This window comes from Oryctolagus cuniculus, chromosome 13, assembly GCF_051225735.1.
Source record: "Oryctolagus cuniculus isolate XC-2025 breed Fujian yellow rabbit chromosome 13, ASM5122573v1, whole genome shotgun sequence".
NCBI lineage: Eukaryota > Metazoa > Chordata > Mammalia > Lagomorpha > Leporidae > Oryctolagus > Oryctolagus cuniculus.
The window spans coordinates 37,990,475-38,008,599 of NC_142879.1; the positions used below are offsets into that span (position 1 = coordinate 37,990,475).

General features: G+C 48.0%; 1 protein-coding gene across 4 annotated transcripts in view; it reads right to left on the reverse strand.

The window, feature by feature from the left end:
* Nucleotides 1–18,125, reverse strand: part of TP53BP2 (tumor protein p53 binding protein 2) — a 64,840-nt gene that overhangs the window by 2,789 nt on the left and 43,926 nt on the right. For 3 of the 4 annotated variants that reach the window (XM_089311424.1, XM_089311423.1, XM_089311425.1), the window contains 10 exons: nucleotides 17,940–18,104; nucleotides 17,381–17,609; nucleotides 16,109–16,216; nucleotides 15,722–15,870; nucleotides 14,568–15,030; nucleotides 11,625–12,400; nucleotides 6,962–7,099; nucleotides 6,174–6,307; nucleotides 4,007–4,173; nucleotides 1,164–1,363 (listed from right to left, as the gene is read on the reverse strand). In XM_089311424.1, the coding sequence (XP_089167550.1) occupies nucleotides 1,164–1,363; nucleotides 4,007–4,173; nucleotides 6,174–6,307; nucleotides 6,962–7,099; nucleotides 11,625–12,400; nucleotides 14,568–15,030; nucleotides 15,722–15,870; nucleotides 16,109–16,216; nucleotides 17,381–17,609; nucleotides 17,940–18,104 (2,529 nt within the window). Of the gene's footprint in view, nucleotides 1–1,163; nucleotides 1,364–4,006; nucleotides 4,174–6,114; nucleotides 6,308–6,961; nucleotides 7,100–11,624; nucleotides 12,401–14,567; nucleotides 15,031–15,721; nucleotides 15,871–16,108; nucleotides 16,217–17,380; nucleotides 17,610–17,939; nucleotides 18,105–18,125 lie in introns of all 4 variants that reach the window. The other variant, XR_016218877.1, reaches the window with a different exon arrangement.

Sequence of the window (18,125 nt, forward strand, 5' to 3'; positions counted from 1 at the left end):
CCCTGAAACACCCAGCCTGCCCACACTGCTCTGCACCAGAGCCGGGTGCCATCCTCACAGCAATCAAGGAGGCGGGCTTCTCCCACACTCTCCTCCCACCCTCCGCTGCCCATCACCTCAGGAAGCGCTGCAGGTGGACCCGCAGGCCTGGAAGCCACTGCCCGTGACCCACATGCTATGCACTGTGCATCCCCGCCTGCCTTCCCTCTGCCCTGCCTCACCTCCTCACCAACAGCACGCTCTGCAAGCACTTGTCTAACCTGTAAACTTCTCTCTCAATCTCTCCATTTGCCTTATCATGTCTCTCTCTCCTTCCCACTCCCACACTCTACCGCATAAACCCTGGCAGGACACCTGGATCTATGGGAAAGCATGAGGCAAAGTCTTGAGACACATTCCTCTCACCTTTCCTCCTCCGCCCCACCACACCCTAGCCTTTTCTCTGAAAATACTCCTGGGAATCGTTCCACTGTACTAATACAGAAGTGTTAACTGGTTGATATGGACTTATACAATTTGTTATTTTCTTGGTTTTTCTGACAATGAAATAACAAAGAACAAGAGATGTTGTCTTTAATGCCCTGCTGTAAGTTTTTCCATATATGCAAATCCTACTTTAGATAGACTTAAAGTTTATTTCACATATTACAAGCTCCAGCTGGCACTGTAGTATAATGGGGTTAAGCTACTGCTTGTAGCGCCAGCATCCCATACGGGCACCAATTTAGGTCTTGACTGCTCCACTTCTGATCCAGCTCCCTGCTAATGCACCTGGAAAAGCAGCGGAAGATGGTCCAAGTCCTCAGGCCCCTGCACCCATCAAGGGAGTAAACTAGCAGTGGAAGATATCTCCCCAATCCCCAACCCCGTAACTCTACCTTTTAAATAAATAAATCTTAAAAAAAAAGTCACAAGCTCGATTCTGCTCACATTATCCAGTTATCTTCAGTCTGTTTATAAATGCAGACAGGACCCTGACGGCTGGCAAACATCCACCACTGAGCACGATACAATCACTGGAATGTGGCTTTGGGTCTAAACCTAAGATGTGGGGAAACTGTAAATTCCACATCTTACTAGTTACAATGTGCCTGCAACAGGAGCAGGTTTTGCGAAGCTTCCTCTGTCACACGTGAAAACACGCTGTGTGTTGGATGACTTACCCCCAGCAAGTTGCGTGGCACATAGCCCTCCCTGTCATTGAGGCGAGCCCACCACCACTCGATCTCGTCCTCGTCTTCCCGGCGGACGACTGTCATGCAGTCGCCTTCTCTCATGGGCAGCTCGTCGTCGTTCTGAGGCTCATAGTCCCACAGTGCGTAAATGACGCCTTTGTTCATGATGCCCATTTTCTCCTGTACTCCTGAAATCACCATGGGAAACAAAATGGCAAGAAACGGGTGTTGGCTGGAGTGAGCACACTGAACTGTCAGCAAATGCACTTCCCGGGGTTGCGGGGAGGGTGGAAGCCAGCAGTGCTCCGGGAACACACGGGAGACACACGAACACTGCCCTCCTCTCCAAAGCAGCTCTCGGAGTGGCCTCATTCAGAACACAAACGCCTAGGAACTAAAAACAGAACGGTCCCCGACTATTAAAGTAAATTACACTTGTCACATTTCAGCCTACTTCTACATGTAGTGACTAAGGAACTCTGAGAACATTCTTCACCTAAAACAGCAGTGACAAATGATCAGAAGTGTTTGACTGTTATTCTATTAATTTCAAAGAAAAAAACCTAGAAAATGCTAGAATGCAGAAACATGGCATTTTGAACATGATGAAAGTCTTTATATGGTTAACTCTAAAATAGTGAGAAGCGGAATTCTAAAAAGATATTGAAATTTATAAACTAGGGGATTTCTCACCAGTTAACACCAGATTTGCAAGTTAACTGGTGCTTTCAGCTTTGCCTCTCTCCACAGATACATCTGTCCTACAGGGCAACACTCGTAAGAAACAACCACCAACAACTGGCAGACAACAGGCAGAAAGCAGAGGAGGGAAAGAATCAGACAAGAAGGCTGCCAACGACTCAGAGTTCAACAGTCTCACCTTCATGATTTTTTTTTAAAGTCAGGACAAAATCTGCTTGCATATGAACAGATTTTCAACTCCCCTGAGCACTAAGCCATTAATTATGACCTTGTTACTCCTAAATCAATTAATAATGATGTCGCATGGAGTATAACCAACTTGAGGTAAAAATGAGGCTGTTCCTTTCCCAAAGAAGGCTCTGTCAATATAAAGGGTCAGGTGAGTTCCCAACTTATCTGTTTAAATGAGCCAGATTCGCAGGGGCAGTACAACTTGCTAAGACGAATTCCACCAAGTTCTAAAGCTAGACAGATGCATTACCTCTTGGAATGGGGATGCAGGTTTGGGTGAACCAAAAGAAACTCTGGATACTAAGTATATGCAAAATAAGAGCTGGAGTCCCAACTTTTTGTTGCTGTTGCTTGAAGATCTACTGTATTTACTTGAAAGGCGGAGTTAGAGATCTTCCATTCCACTGGTTCATTCCCCAAATGGCCACAATGACTAGGGCCGGGTCAGGCTGAAGCCAGAAGCCTGCAACTCCACCTGGATCTCCCACATGGGTGGCAGGGGCCCAAGAACTTGGGCCATCTCCTGATGCTTTTCCCAGGCCATTAGCAAGGAACTGTATCGGAAGTGCAGCAACCAAGGCTTGAACCAGCACCCATATGGGATGCCAGTGCTACAACATCCAGCCCGAGTCTCAGCTTCTAAGATGGTTCAGGGATGGAAGAACATTTCTCATTATTTGTTTTAGATTAAAAGCTGCAAATTACTCTGTGCAAAAATGTTTGAGGGGTCTGAAGACATGCTCGATGTCACTGGTAACTGGGGCAGCCACTAAGGAGGCCATCAGCCACTCCAGATCCATGAGGAGTCAAAGAGTAAGGAGCAGGGAAGTCCCTGGCTCTGCGCCCCCACCACACACACACACACACACAACAGGCTCAGAGGGAGGCCTGCAAGGAGAAAACAGCCCAGTGTACTCTGAAGATAGAAGAATTATCTGTGCAATAGTCACAAAATAGAATGGCACAGCACAGGGAACATAAACCATGGCCACATGTAACATGAGGGACTCACAAAAACAATGCTGAATGAACGAGGCAGGCCACAGAGTCACCAGCATGATTATGCTATGTGTCAAAAGCAGCCCAACCCAAAAACATTAGTCTAAATTCATATACAAATGAAGTTTTTTTTTTTTTTTTTTTTGACAGGCAGAGTGGACAGTGAGAAACAGAAAGGTCCTCCTTTGCCATTGGTTCACCCTCCAATGGCTGCCACAGCCGGCACACCGCGCTGATCCGATGGCAGGAGCCAGGTACTTCTCCTGGTCTCCCATGGGGTGCAGGGCCCAAGCACTTGGGCCATCCTCCACTGCACTCCCGGGCTACAGCAGAGAGCTGGACTGCAAGAGGAGCAACCGGGACAGAATCCGGTGCCCCAACCGGGACTAGAACCCGGTGTGCCGGCGCCGCAAGGAGGAGGATTAGCTTAGTGAGCTGCGGTGCCAGCCAAGAAACAAATTTTAAAAAACTAGCTCTACAATAGGTTTTGCATGCGCGCTCCCACACAGCTGTCGTCTCTCTCTCGATCACCTCGGAAGGAGGGGCTCTGCTTACCTGTTCACTCACACACACACACACACACACCACCACCACGCGCTAAGTGCCAGAGCCTGGGCAGAGATCTTCTGAGGTCAGAGCCATGAACATCACAGGGTCGTACGCTGCTTCACTGTGTTTTGTAGCTGAAAACATCCCTGACAATAGTGGTTTCTAGCAATGCGCACAAAAGCTGTATTGTTACCTCTTACCATGGCTGCTGGGGATTTTCAATGCCCAGGATTTTATACAACATAGCAGATTTTTTTTTCCAAATAGTAAAAATATTTAACCAATTATCCTTCAGCAATTCAGGAAAAATGAATGTGGCATCGGTATATCTAGTTCTACTGGTTACGTACCATAAAGAAACTGGGAGCACTGGGTGTAGCCTTCCTCCATCTCCTCGCACTTGTCTGCAGCAGTCTGCATGTCACTGTAGGTCATGGCAAACACAGCAGCCCCTGACTCCACCAGAAACTTACACACCTGGACGTTATTACACGAGGCAGCACAATGGAGTGGGGTCCTGTGAAGTGAGACACGGCCAGGGCTTGAAATGCTTGCCCAAAGTCAAAGATTCCTGCTGTGAAAAGATAGCTGGAAAGTTCTTAAATCTCTCAGCCCTTTCCTCTAAGCCAATCAAAGAATTACAGCGATGAAGGAAAAAAAAATACAGAATAATGGACTATGCTGGGGCTAGAACTAGACAAAGGGTGTAGAAAACCAAAGAAATGAAACTCATACATCCTAAGAACAGGATAAATGGAGTTTGCTCTATGTCCTAGAGAAACTAATAATTTCTACCAAAGTGGAGGAGCCAACAGTCCTTAAATTACACGGCTTCACTCGAAACACATGCCTTTGAAGATCCCTTTATTGCCACCAATTCTGAAGAAAGTAAGTTGCACTTGAGTTCTCTTTACATTTTTCAAAGCTGCTATCAGGCAGGTGTTTAGGCTAGCAGTTAAGACACCAGTTAGATGTTCATGTTGACTTGGCTTCGACCACCACCTCCAGCTCCTGACTCCAGCTTCCTGCTAATGCAAATCCTGGGAAGCAGCAAGAGCTGGCACGATCTCTCTCCCCCCTCCCCCTCTCCCCCTCCCGCGCTCTCCCCCTCTCCCCTACGCTTCTCAAATATTTTCTGAAATTAAATTTTAATTAAAAAAACTGTCAATTCAATTTAGACTAGAAACTATAAAATATACACATTTCAATTTAGGTTAGGTAACTAGTTAAGCATGAACTTGTAATAACAGCATTAAAAAGAATCTGCTCCAGATTTTCAAATGTCTTGTTTTAAATGACCCTGGGTAAGCAGACAGATAGAAAGACAGATAGACAGATAGATAAAAAGGAATAAGAAGAGCTGGTACCACTGTCCAGACTCAGGAGATGGACTTGAGAACATCAGGCTCCAAAATACACAGGTCTACTTCTTTGTCCCTTCCTCCCCTTCATTTTATTTCACTTGGTAACCTTAAAAAATTTTTTTTCATCCCCATTCCCGTTATTATAATTTTGGTGACTATGACTACAGATTTTTTTTAGATTTGTTTATTTGAAAGAGAGCTATAGAGAGAGGGAGAAAGAGACAGAGACAGAGACAGAGGTCTTCCACCTGCTGGTTCACCCTCCAAATGGCCACAACAGCCAGAGCTGGGCCAGCACAAAGCCAGGAGCTTCTTCTGGGTCTCCCACCTGAGTGCAGGGCCCAAGCACTTGGGCCATCTTTCACTGCTTTTCCAGGCACATTAGCAGGGAGCTGGAGTAGAAGTGGAGCAGCCAGGCTTGAACCAGAGCCCATATAGGATGCTGGCATCACAGGCAGAGGCTTTACCCCACTATGCCATAGCACACATCCCTAGGTTATTTTTTTTTTAAACAAGCTTTCTATTTTATTTATTTACTTGAAGGGCTGGTTCACTCCCCAAGTATATGCAATGGCCAGGACTGGATCAGGCAGAGATGAGAAACCTGGAATTCCACCTGGCTCTAACACTTGAGTCGCCACCAACTGCCTTGCAGGGTGCACATGAGCAGGAAGCCGGAACTGGAAGTGGAGTCAGGACTCAGACCCAGACACTCCAATATGCAATGCAGGCATCACAAAATATTTCATGAAAAATGGATTTAGTGGCCAAATGTATTTGTAAGATGTTGCAAATTACAATCCCCTCTTGGGAGTCGTACAAGGGACATTGGCATATTCACTTGGACTTTTCAAGGGGCTGGGAAGACCTTGCTTCCAATCAGCCTTTCTCAGACTCGCTGATGCACGTGAGTTAGCTGTACCGCTTGCGATGTTCCCTCTTATTATTCTTCAATTGCTCTACTTTTCAAAACTCCTCTACTTCCAGAACAGGAATGAGATGACTGTTTCATGAGGACATGCTAATTCTTCAACAGATACCCCCGTTCTCCAGACAGACAGCAGCTTAAGGACATACACAGACACACTCCTCACCTACTGCTGACACAGCAGACGCCCTAAGTGCCGTCTGACTGGGGTTTAAAAGCTCTTACCATCCATCGCTGTCGGCAGCATTGACATTGACCCCAAACTGTACCAGGAACTTCACGATTTCTGTGTGGCCTGCACACACAGCATTGTGAAGAGCTGTGATGCCCTCATCATTGGGCAGGCTTGGGTCATCAACCTGTAACATCAGTAAGAAGACCAGCATCACTCTAGTCTCTTGTCACCTGAATTGTCACGACTTACTGGTTTCTTGGGGTAAAAGAGAGAATATAGATAGACTTCCGCAGCATTTTTCTAAATCATAATTAAAACCTACAGGAGCCAAGAAAACTATATTAAGAACAATTTTCTTGCAATAAGACAAAATAGCCACATTAAGTAGGCACTCACTATAAAAAGGAATTTTTTAAATAAAAAAAAAAATTGGAAGAGCAGTGCCAGAAACTATATCCTTATAGTCATTTTTGTTTATTTATCCACCCAACTTCCCACCACAAATGAGTTTCTAAGTAGAAGTTACATTTGCTGTGAGGAAGAAGAAAAGGTCAGCTAAAAGTATTTTACACAGTAGGCTCCTCAAGAGCAGGGAGCGCCTCTAACTTCACCCCGTATTGTTCTTAGAGAACAGCAAGGGTCGCCCCGTGAAGGAAGAGCTCTCTCCACGTCACAACGGCACAGCCCCACCTTCCGAACAGCATGGCCAGCCCTGACCCGTGCTCAGAGGGTCCTCCACAACCCCACAACCCCGAAGGACATTTAAACACACAGCTTCTCTCGAGTAGCCTTCTAATTATTCAAATAAAGGTCATCTTTAAGAAATTCATGATCATACCTCATAAATAATTCTCTGCACAAGGTCAAACTCTCCCTCCAAAGATGAATCAAGAAGTAAAGCAAGAGGGTTGAACTTCACCCTCATCCCATGAGCAATCCTCTCTGAACCGGTTTTACGTAAGTTTGTCCTTTTGCCCTGTGAAGGAAACGTGCAAAACTAAGGATCTCAGTCTTAAGCAAAAGAGATCAATACCACCCAAAGCAGAGGCCATCACAGTTACGTTGGCAAGAAGAACTTTAAAATACATATTTTGCACATTTAGAAAAGTGTACAATCATGATATGCAGCTCAATGCATCTTCAAGGTAAATGCAAGCAAGCAGCCAAGCAAGGAGAACTCACTGCAAGCTTGTCTTCTGCCAAGTTCAATACTGGTCCTTAATCACTTATCTAATACAGGACAGCGAACCCCACATTATGAAACTGGGCAAAACAGCTTAGAGTGTGTGTGTGTGTATTTTTTTTTAAAGCTACCATATACTGAATGAACATTTATTTAATCCTCACAAAAACGCGCTGTCCCTAACTTACACATTTACAAACTCAGGTGCTCAGCCAGTAAACAAAGAGCAAGCAGGAGTTCAAACACAGGAAGGGAACCTGGTCTCCCCCGAAGCCCTCCCTCTAACCGTTTCATGCTACGACACCTTGGTCTCCCCAGGGAAAAGCAACAATAAGGAGCATCAGTCTATCACAGACACATCAAGGAGGAACTATGTCAGTCTCAAAATGTTTTAGTAAGTCAGGCTTAAAAATAAAGCAAAAATGTAAAGGCTACATTGAACTAAATTTTTTTTACAGATATTTTATTTGAAAGTCAGAGAATCAGAGACAGAGGGAGGGGTCAGCGCTGTGGTACAGTAGGTTAATCCTCTGCTTGCGGTGCAGGCATCTCATATGGGCACCGGTTCTAGTCCTGGCTGCCCTTCTTCCAATCCAGCTCTCTGCTATGGCCTAGGAAAGCAGCAGAAGATGGCCCAAGTCCTTGGGTCCCTGCACCCGCATGGTAGACCAGGAAGACGCACCTGGCTCCTGGTTTCAGATCAGCACAGCTCCAGCCATTGTGGCCATCTTGGGAGTGAACCAACAGAAGGAAGACCTTTCTCTCTGTCTCTACCTCTGTAACTCTACCTCTCAAATAAATAAAAATCTTAAAAAAAAAAAAAAAAAAGAGAGGGAAACGGGGGGGGGAGGGAAGGGGGAGGCAGGGAGAGGGAGGGAGAGAGAGATCTTCCATCCACTGGTTCACTCCCCATATGGCCACAACAGTCAGGGCTAGGCCAGGCCAAAGCCAGGAGCCTAGAGCTTCTTCTGGGTCTCCCACATAGGTGCAGGTGCCCAAATACTTGGGCCGTCTTATGCTGTTTTTTCCCAGGCCATCAGCAGGGAGCTGGATCAGAAGTGGAGCACCCAGGACATGAACTGGTGCCCATGTGGGTTGCTGACATCACAGGCAGCAGCTTTACAAATAATATTCTATGAAATGGAATTTTTTTTGGATTTATTTGACAGGTAGAGTTACAGACAGTGAGAGAGAGAGACAGAGAGAGGTCTTCCATCAAATGGTTCACTCCCCAGGTGGCCGCAATGGCCAGAGCTGCACTGATCTGAAGCCAGGAGCCAGGAGCCTCTTCCGGGCCTCCCATGTGGGTGCAGGGGTCCAAGCACTTGGGCCATCCTCTACTGCTTTCCCAGGCCACAGCAGAGAGCTGGATTGGAAGAGGAGCAGCCAGGACTAGAACTGGCATCCATATGGGATGCTGGCACTGCAGGTGGAGGATTAACCTACTGTGCCATGGTGCCGGCCCCTGAAATGGGATTCTTAAACATATCTAAGCAAGTAGAAATAGTCCCCAAGGTGTAACATGTGTACCACACAGGCTTTTTCTTCCATCTTAGCCCACATAAGGAAAATGTCCGGGTTTTGAAAAACATTAATGGCCACTGATACATTTCACAAGTGTGCAGTGGCTACCATGCTGCAGTCCTTGAAGGGGCCAATGCCATGCGACCGCGGTGCTACCAGTCACAGGCTGCGGCTCCTACTTCACCCGAGGCAAAGAGGAAAGAGAAAGCACTCTTCTGGGAAAAGAAACTAGAGTCATAAAAGTTAAGTGTGATACTTTTACCAACTCTAGTTTGTTTTTCCCTCCTGAAAAGCATGAATTATTCTGACACAACAACATAAACTGAGGAGAGATCATAGATTATTGCAGTGTACATTTGTTTTGGCCAGCAGGGCTTAAAACTTCCTTTTGTTCTCACATGTAAAATCAAATGAAGAGATCCAATGGGGCCAGCACTGTGGAGTAGCGGCATCCCATATGGACACCGGCTGCTCCACTTCCGGTCCAGCTTCCTGCTAAAGCACTGGAGGATGGCCCAAGTTCTTGGGCCCCTGCAGTCACTTGAGAGACCTGGAAGAAGCTCCTGGCTCCAGATGGGCTCAGCCCTGGCTGCTGCAACCATTTAGGGAGTGAAATCAGCAGATGGAAGATCTCTTTGTTTCTCTATGTGTGTACCTCTAACTCTGCCTTTCAAATAATAAAAATAAATCTTTCAAAAAAAAAAAAGAGAGAGAGATTCAAGCCTTAGAATTAAGGAGGCAGGGATGGGCATTTGGCCTAGCCGTTGAGACACTGCTTGGGACACCAGCATTCCACACTGGAGTGACTGGGTCCGAATTCTGGTTTTCTGTCCTATTCCAGTTTCCTGCTAACATGCACCCTGGGAGGCAGCAGTTGGCTCCAGTGGATGGGTTCCTCCACCCATGTGAGAGACCTGGATTAATGTCCCAGCTCCCAGTTCAGCCTGGCCCGGCCCGGCCCAGATTACTGCAGGCATTTTGGGAGTAAAGCAGTGGATGGCAGCTTGCTCTCTCACTCTGTCTCTCAAACAACTTTTGGAAAGAGAAGTACAAATGGTAACTAGAAAAAAAGGACTGGGCGCTGGTTCTAGTCACGGCTGCTCCTCTTCCAGTCCAGCTCTCTGCTATGGCCTGGGAAAGCAGTGGAGGATGCCCCAGGTGCTTGGGCCCCTGCACCCGCGTGGGAGACCAGGAAGAAGCTCCTGGCTCCTGGCTTCAGATCGGTGCAGCTCCGGCCATTGCGGCCAACTGGGGAGTGAACCAATGGAAGGAAGCCATTTCTCTATCTGTCTCACTGTCTGTAACTCTACCTGTCAAATAAAATCTTTTTTTTTTAAAGATTGAGGAGAGAGCTGTAATAAGTGCTAACCTCTATTTTAAACTTTTCTTCTCATTTTAAATGTTTACTATATTGGGTTTTTTTTTAAATCTTTATTAATCATTTTCATTTTATTTGAAAGGCAGAAAGACATGGACAAATAGGGAGAGATCTCCCATCCACTGGTTCACTCCCCAAATGCCCACAACAGCCAGTGTTGGGACAGGCCAAGCCAGGGGCCCAGAACTCCGAGTCTCCCGTGTGGGTGGCAAGGCTTCAAATTTCAGCCATCATGAGCAGCCTCCCAAGATACACATTAGCAGGATGCAGGATCAGAGAGGAGTCGGCACTTGAACCTGGCACTCTGGGACACAAGCAGTGACTTAACCACTGCACCCCTATATAAAAATGCTAAACAAATATTTACTGTAACTAGTAGTAAAAGTAACCTTAGACATTCACTATCTTTGCATATTATCATATTTAAAAGATGTACAATCCTATTTCAAAGCGATGCCATACACTTCTAAACACAAGCTTAATACTTGAAAGGAGTACAGGCTGGCGCCACTGTCCCGGTCACTCCTCTTCCAGTCCAGCTCTCTGCTGTGGCCAGGGAGTGCAGTGGAGGATGGCCCAAGTGCTTGGGCCCTGCACCCGCATGGGAGACCAGGAAAAGCACCTGGCTCCTGCCATCTGATCAGCGCGGTGCGCCGGCTGTGGCAGCCATTGGAGGGTGAACCAACGGCAAAGGAAGACCTTTCTCTCTGTCTCTCTCTCCCTCACTGTCCACTCTGCCTGTCAAAAAAAAAAAAAAAAAAAAAAAAAAAGAAAGAAAAGAAAAGAAAAGAAAGGAGTACAAAAGGCACTCCCAAGTCAATACAGACAAAGCTTTATAGCCAGATTTTTACAGCACACTGAAGAAGAGGAAGATGTTAAACAGATGCCCACTCCACCCTCGGCCCAATTACCTCTCTCTGCCACCACCTCACCCAGAACCTGTCCCATGTGATCACTGCTGTAAGTTGAGATTTCACTTAACATTTCATTAAAAAAAATTTCTCTGCAAGCCAAAGAAGTATGAAAAGAGGGGCATCGCGTTTTTTTTGAGACAAGTGACACCTTCTGTCTGATTTCCTGGGTGATTTAAGCCAGTGACCAAAAGCTTCAAATCCAAAATTTTTTTCAAGCCAGTCAAGCATTGCTTTTCTAGTAAGTGGCACCAGCTGGAGAGAAAACAGCAAATGCAGTATTTATAGGGATGAGAATTACTCTGTTTCCTTGACAAATGGGTTCTTTCTAGAACACAAAAATATTCTTTGTACCAAATACATTGCATTTTGATAACGTATATAAGAACCACTCTGTGTCAAGGGAACTGCAAACCAGAAAAGCAAACTGGAGGAGAGCATGAGCACCCGAGGAGCCCAACGAGGCGAAAGGGCCCCCAGGGCCGAGAGGTCCCACGGTACTCACAGGAGGCAGGGCCACCTGCCCAGTGATCTCAGGTGGACGCATGCTCCCAGAGTCTTCTCCGGGCCCTTCAGGCTCCCCAGATGGGTACGGCGGGGGCGGGTATGGCGGGTACTCCTCCAGGTACACCTCAAGTAGGTGGGGAGCCTCTGGGTTTGTTTGTTCTGTATTATTCTGGAGACTGGGGCTGCTCTCTGGAACCCCTTCCGGCACGTAATCAAGGCCCACAGGAGCTGGCACGTCACTGTTCTCCGTACTGGCACTGCCCATATCCTCGGGGGACAAAGGGTCAGCAGCCACGGACACCACCTCCTTCTCTGGCTCCACATGTAAATACGGATTGGGGATGACTTCAATGGGGCTTTCTGGGCCGGCAGTGCTTGCGGCCGACTTCGCAGGGTACGAGGGGCCGGAGATGGTCTCCATGGCAGCAAGGGTGGTCCTCTGATACAAGAGTTTCTGAATGTTTGGCCCATTAGGACCCTCTGGCTCTGTAATTGAGCTGCGCTTCTTCAGTGGCCGAGGCGCATTGGACAGTTTTTTTCGGAGGGCTTCCAGGTCAGCATCACTCTGATTCCGGTAGGGATTGGATAAGAAAGGCAGTAATTTGGTCGGGCTCAGGGGTCGAGGAATTCTTTCATTTTCGTGGTTCTCCTGGACCGAAGACACGGGCTCTGGTTCGGGTTCCGGGCTGCCAGGCTTGCCCTGGCTGCTGGAGTAGACGTTCTGGGGCTGCTGCTGCTGAGCTTGCGCAGCAGCGACCACAGGCTTCCCGTACACTGATGGGAAACGGGGAAGCCCTGGTTAGCAGTGATTCAAGGAAGCTGGCACGTAACAGAAGTGGCTAACAATCATAACCTAAGCCTCTTTTAATTTCATGCTTGCTGTGGAATGACTTTCAGAAACAGCCAACTTTTTAAAACCAGTGACAGGGCAGGCACTGAGCCTGGCGGTTCGGACGCCTGCACCCCTCACTGGAGTGCCTGGGTGTGGTTCCCAGCTCCAGCTCCTGGCTTGAGCTTCCCGCAGTGCGGACCCTGGGAGGCAGTGGTGATGGCTCAAGTCTCTGGGGTCCTGCCACCCACATGACTGACCTGGATTGCACTCCTGGCTCCCACCTTCAGTCCCAACTGAGCCCCAACCAAATGCAAAACAAGATTTCACCCTGTAGAATAAACTTAATATGGAATCAGAACTCCTGTTGACCGAAACATGCACCATAATTTTATGAAAAAAGAAAGAAAATGTTGCCAGTACAAAAAATCACTGATAGTGACATTCAGATTTAAAATGTCAAAATGTGGAAAAAATTTAGAACTGATGAAAACTGCTGATCCTCACGTACAAGCACGATAACTGTCTCTCACACTCTCCAAACAGGAATTAGTGTGAGAAATCAATGCACAAAGTTTTTAACACCACTTCTATCCACCACAACTACTCAGATCGCATAAAAAATCTAATTCCCAAATTACATCAGCAGTTTTACCAGAAACTCACAAAAAAAGACCTGTTATGAAACAGCCAGTTAAGCCACCTCTTGTGACGCCAGCGTCCTGCATCAGAGTGCTGGTTTGAGCCCTGGCTACTCTGCTTGCAATCCAACTTCCTGCTCATGAGCCTGGGAAGGCAGCAGGGGGCCTTGACTCCCTGGGCCCACATCACCCATATGGGTGACCAGGATGGAGTTCCTGGCTCCTGGCTTCAGCCTGGCTGCGACCTGATTATTGTGGCCATTTGGGTAATAAATCAGCAGAGAAGATTTCTGCCTCGCCCTCTCTGTCACTGCCTTTCAAATAAATAAGTCTTTTTTAAAAAATAATTATATATAGTGATTTTTTGCTGTCTAATTTCCATTATGACAGGTTAGACCACAGCTATAACCTTATTTCATGATAAGAAAGCCATTTTTTCTTCTTCAAAGATGTATTTTATTTAAAAGGCAGAGAGAGAGAGAGAGAGAAAGAGATCTTCTGTCTGCTAGTTTACTCGTACAGTAGCCAGAGCTGTGCTGATCCAAAGCCAGGAGCCTCTCCTGGGTCCCCAACGTGGGTGCAGGGGCCCAAGCACTTGGGCCATCCTCCACTGCTTTCCCAGGCACATTAGCAGGGAGCGGGACTGAAAGTGGAGCGCCGGACTCAAATTATATCGAATACTGGTGCCGTGGACGGCAGCTTCTACCACTACACCACAGCGCCAGCTCCAAGAAAGCCATTTTCATTTCAGTAAAACATGGTCAACTTGGGGGTGGTGTTGTGGCATAGCTGGCATCCCCTAAAAGCACTGGTTAAAGACCCAGCTGCTCTACTTCCCAACCAGATTCTTGCTAATGTGACATGGGAGACCTAGAAGGAACTGCTGACTCCTGGCTTCAGCCTGGCCCAGTACTGGCCGTTGCAGCCATTAGCGGGGTGAACCAGCAGATGGAAGATCTCTCTCCCTCTCTCTGGATAACTTTCAAATAAATAAATCTTTAAAAAAAAAAAAAAAGTCAAACAATTTTCCACATTGGGTGTGTTTAACACAAACTTATTTTAAACAGTGTTGTGTTCTCATTAGAACAATTTAAAATGCAGTCGAGAATGTTTTTAAAAACAGACAGGAGCAGTCAGCCAAGCCTCTGTGTATGAGGACACTGGGCAAGCCATGGTGCAAACGGTGCTCCTGCACTGTGACAGCTATAGGGATCTGTGCCCTAGCAGTGCGCTCTGAACAGAACCACACTTCTTCCCTCTATGATCAGCGCCCACTGCAGGAGCCGAAAGCTGGTGGACACGTTTTGAAACTCCCACTGGAGACCAGAAGCCACAATCAAAACTCCCAGAAGGGCAGCATCAGCCATCACAGGGCACAGCTCCTCTGCTGTCTGCTAACAGCTGGCCTCTGGTGTGGGACTTACACACATCACCTGCACCCCCCAGGTGGAAACAAGCCCAAGAAGCTCACCGCTGGGAAAGTGTGGCCCTCGGCTGTGTGTCTTGGTCAAGGCACTCTGCACAGCCTGCTGGAAGTTTTTGCCCGGAGCCTGGTGCTGTGTGTACATGGAATATATGGAGCTGGCGGCCACGGTCGCAGGTTTCCTGAAAGGCGGAAGCAGGCTGTCTTTGGAAGGCTGAGGAGTAAAGGGCCGGACAGCAGCAGCAGGAGGACTCTCTTGCTTACAGCCTGGAGCCAGGGCTTGGTCTTGGCCAACCAAAGGTGCACCAGGGCAGAGCAGCACCCTGGGCTGCGGCCCTGCCGGTTTGGGTTTGCTTCCCACGGAGGCAACAGCTGCTGACAACTGCTGAGGGTTTCCTTCGGGCTTGCTGTCTGAAGGCGGCTGATTAGTTTGTCCAAAATAAGGCAAATTAATCTGTTTTGGCTTTGTAGGAACGGGAGGTGGTACTTTAGCCACAATTTTATTTGCAGCCTGTAAAACACACACATACACACAAAGCCAGTTAAAACAGTGTAACACAGGTATACAGGATGCTAGATAGCCTAATTTCACTACTGTGAGCTCACACTATCTGATATTAACTCTACATTCCTAAGTCGTTTGAAGGCTTAAATCTCTGCAAATATCACAGTAAGGGACATCAGCAACTCCATTTGGCTGCTGCCCCACACAGCCTCCTCGTCTCCACTTCTTTGGGCAAGTGGAGGCACCTACTCGAAAGCCTTCCAGGGCCTTGTTCCACATTCACAGATGGAACCAATAAGTGCAACTACCATGGTTAAAAAACACCCAATTTGAGCAATCACCTGCATAAGCTATTTGTCAAAGGCTAAGATCCTAACAGCTACAGACTCAGCTTCCAATCGTGTGACGTAACCTCAGCTCCAAATTTGGAAGAAGTAAGATACCTGAACAGCACCAATATGATGTTCAATGCACTGCGGCTTTTAAGAGAACCACGAGAAATGTGACCCGGAAGCAAATGTGTCGGCTCTCCTCCCATACAGCGTGAGAGCACAGCCACACTCATGCAACGGAAATTAAAACAGAATGCTCTTGTGTACAGAAATCCAAATAGCAGAAAGCTGTTGCTGTCCTAGGCTCCCACACACACCTCACGTCCGCTCTCTCACGCACGTAGTATTTTACAGTCTCCAAGTACCTGAGCATCCCGCAAGATGTCTTCACTGCTCTGGTTCTTCCTCAGGGAACCAAAGGAGGGCGCGGCGGCAGCCTGGTTGACCGTGTCAAACATAGAAAAGGGGCGCACCTTCTTCTCCTTCTCCCTCAGTGCAACCTCCCCATCGTCAGCTGCAGACAGAAAACCCCACGCTGCTCTAGGAACCACGTGCGACAAAGCTCCAGGCCCGCTCACCAGGCTCTCCCTCCCACATCTCTCGATCACGGAATAACCCAAACACTGCATGGCAGCACCTCGGTCCCTCTGCGGAACGAGCGTGCTGCGCAAACAAGCACCGTGAAATCACGGCCCCGGGTTCCTCACACCTGCAAGTGGACCTTTCAGAGGAGCAGCACAAACCAGCCTCACCTGGGTCCACAGCATGCCCGGCGCCCGCAGGTGCAGGGGAGCCTGGGCTCGGGAGAAGATCCGCCTTTGAAGGGCCCCAGTCAGGGCCGCCCGGGTGGACTTGCGCACCTGGAAGGCAGAGAAGCAGCCACAGGTCACCCAGCATTCCGAGGCGGTCACTCTCCTGCTAAGACTTTCCATCTCTAAGAGCAGCTTTACATCCCACACTCACAACAGCCCAAGGAAACTGATGGAGCAAATGAATGCGGTGTCACACTTCCTGTGTCTAACTGAAGGGTCTCCTTCCTCCCTCAAGTACCAGAGCCCGCAAGGGCACATCTCCCGTCACCGAGTAAGCAAACTCCATGCAGCAGGCCTACCTCAGGGCACACATGTGCAACAAGCCACAGCTGCCGATGCACGACCCAGGACTTGGACCACAGTCTTTCACCAATCAGTGTGTTCGGGTTTTGACACTAACTTCCAATTTCAAAACCCATGACTTTTATTTTTCCTTATAGATTCAAAACAAATACAGCTCTTCCTCGAGTAAAATCCTGACTACATGGCATTATTATGGCAAAATAATTAATACTTTTAAAATTAGCTGTGCCGTTGCATCTAACGAGGGTTAGAAAAGAGACACAACACTGGCGACTGCTTTTTGCTTCTGGGGGTCTGCAGGACATGGTCGGGAAAGTCAGCGTGCACCCTGTGTTTCCTTCAACTTCCCTTCCCCTCTCTAGCCCCTCCCCACCTTTACAGAACTCTGGCCTGCACTTCCCCATGCACCTGAGGACTGCCCGGAATGCAAAGATGGCTCTACACACAGCGGCCTCTGCCATTTTCACTTTTAATCTTCCAACACATTTACCTTTGTTCTAACAACGGTCAGCAGAAAGACCCTCACACACAGGCACGTGTGGATAATTATCACCACTCATCAACAGAGCGCATTCACAGCCTCAGTCCATGAAGAGGACTCCACTAGCACTTACGTACGGTGTCTGCATACAGGAAAGCTCTTAAATTATCATCAGATCAAATTAACTCAGTAACAAAGAACTTCCAAAACAATTTTCAGATTTGCAAGGATGTATTTAATTTCATTTCCTAAACAGAATTTTGTATTAAGGTTAAAATACTTAACCACTGCACTAGCAAAGAATACAAAAAGATTTTTAAGGTCTTAAATATGAACAAGGGATATAAAGACACATTTCTTTGCTAACTCAAACTTGGGAAGAGTAACAGGAGAATGGGGCAGGGCTCAGTCATGTATGGAGTTTTTACCTTTAGCTTGTGAGGCGGCCCCAGATCTCATATTCGGCAGTGTCTGGATCTTCATCGGCCCCTCGGCAGCCTGCATGACCAGGGAGCCGTCGGGCAGGGCAGGCTTCACCAGCAGCTCAGGCCGGGAGGGCATGCGTGGCATAGTGGACGACTGGATGTAGGGACCCACGGCAGCCACACGGCTCGGGGCCGACGCCGTTTGCTGGGGAAGGTTTCCATCAGATGAAACCTTGGGGGCAGAAAACAGCGGCCCTTCAGTATGCCAGTCCACGGGAGGGGTGACGCTGGCAAGGCTCACAGGGAGCACGTTCACAATCCAGCCAGCCAGTCCGCAAGCAACGACCCCAAACAGAAACACACTTGAGTGTTAGCACAAGTACTAGAAAGGAAGGCAGAGCTACTCAGGCGAGCGCACGAGAAAGGGCTGGATTCTCTTCTGAGGCTCGGCGAACGCCGCCTCTTGTGTCTCAGGGCACTGTAAGGACGCGGACAAAGGGGCTTGTGTCGGCGGGGGCCTCACGGGGCGGGTCCTCCCTGGCCTCCTCCCCGGCCCACTTACTGGGAGGTTCTCCTTCTGCTGCAGGGCTGCCTTCTTCTTCCAGAGCCGGTCTCGCAGCTCGTTAACACGCTTGTCCATGACTGCCACTTCTGAGTTCCGCTTATTCAAACACTCCCTCTGTTGCTGCAGCTTGGCATTCTGCTCTTGGTTCAATTTGTTTCTTAACTGAATAAAACAGGGAGCGGG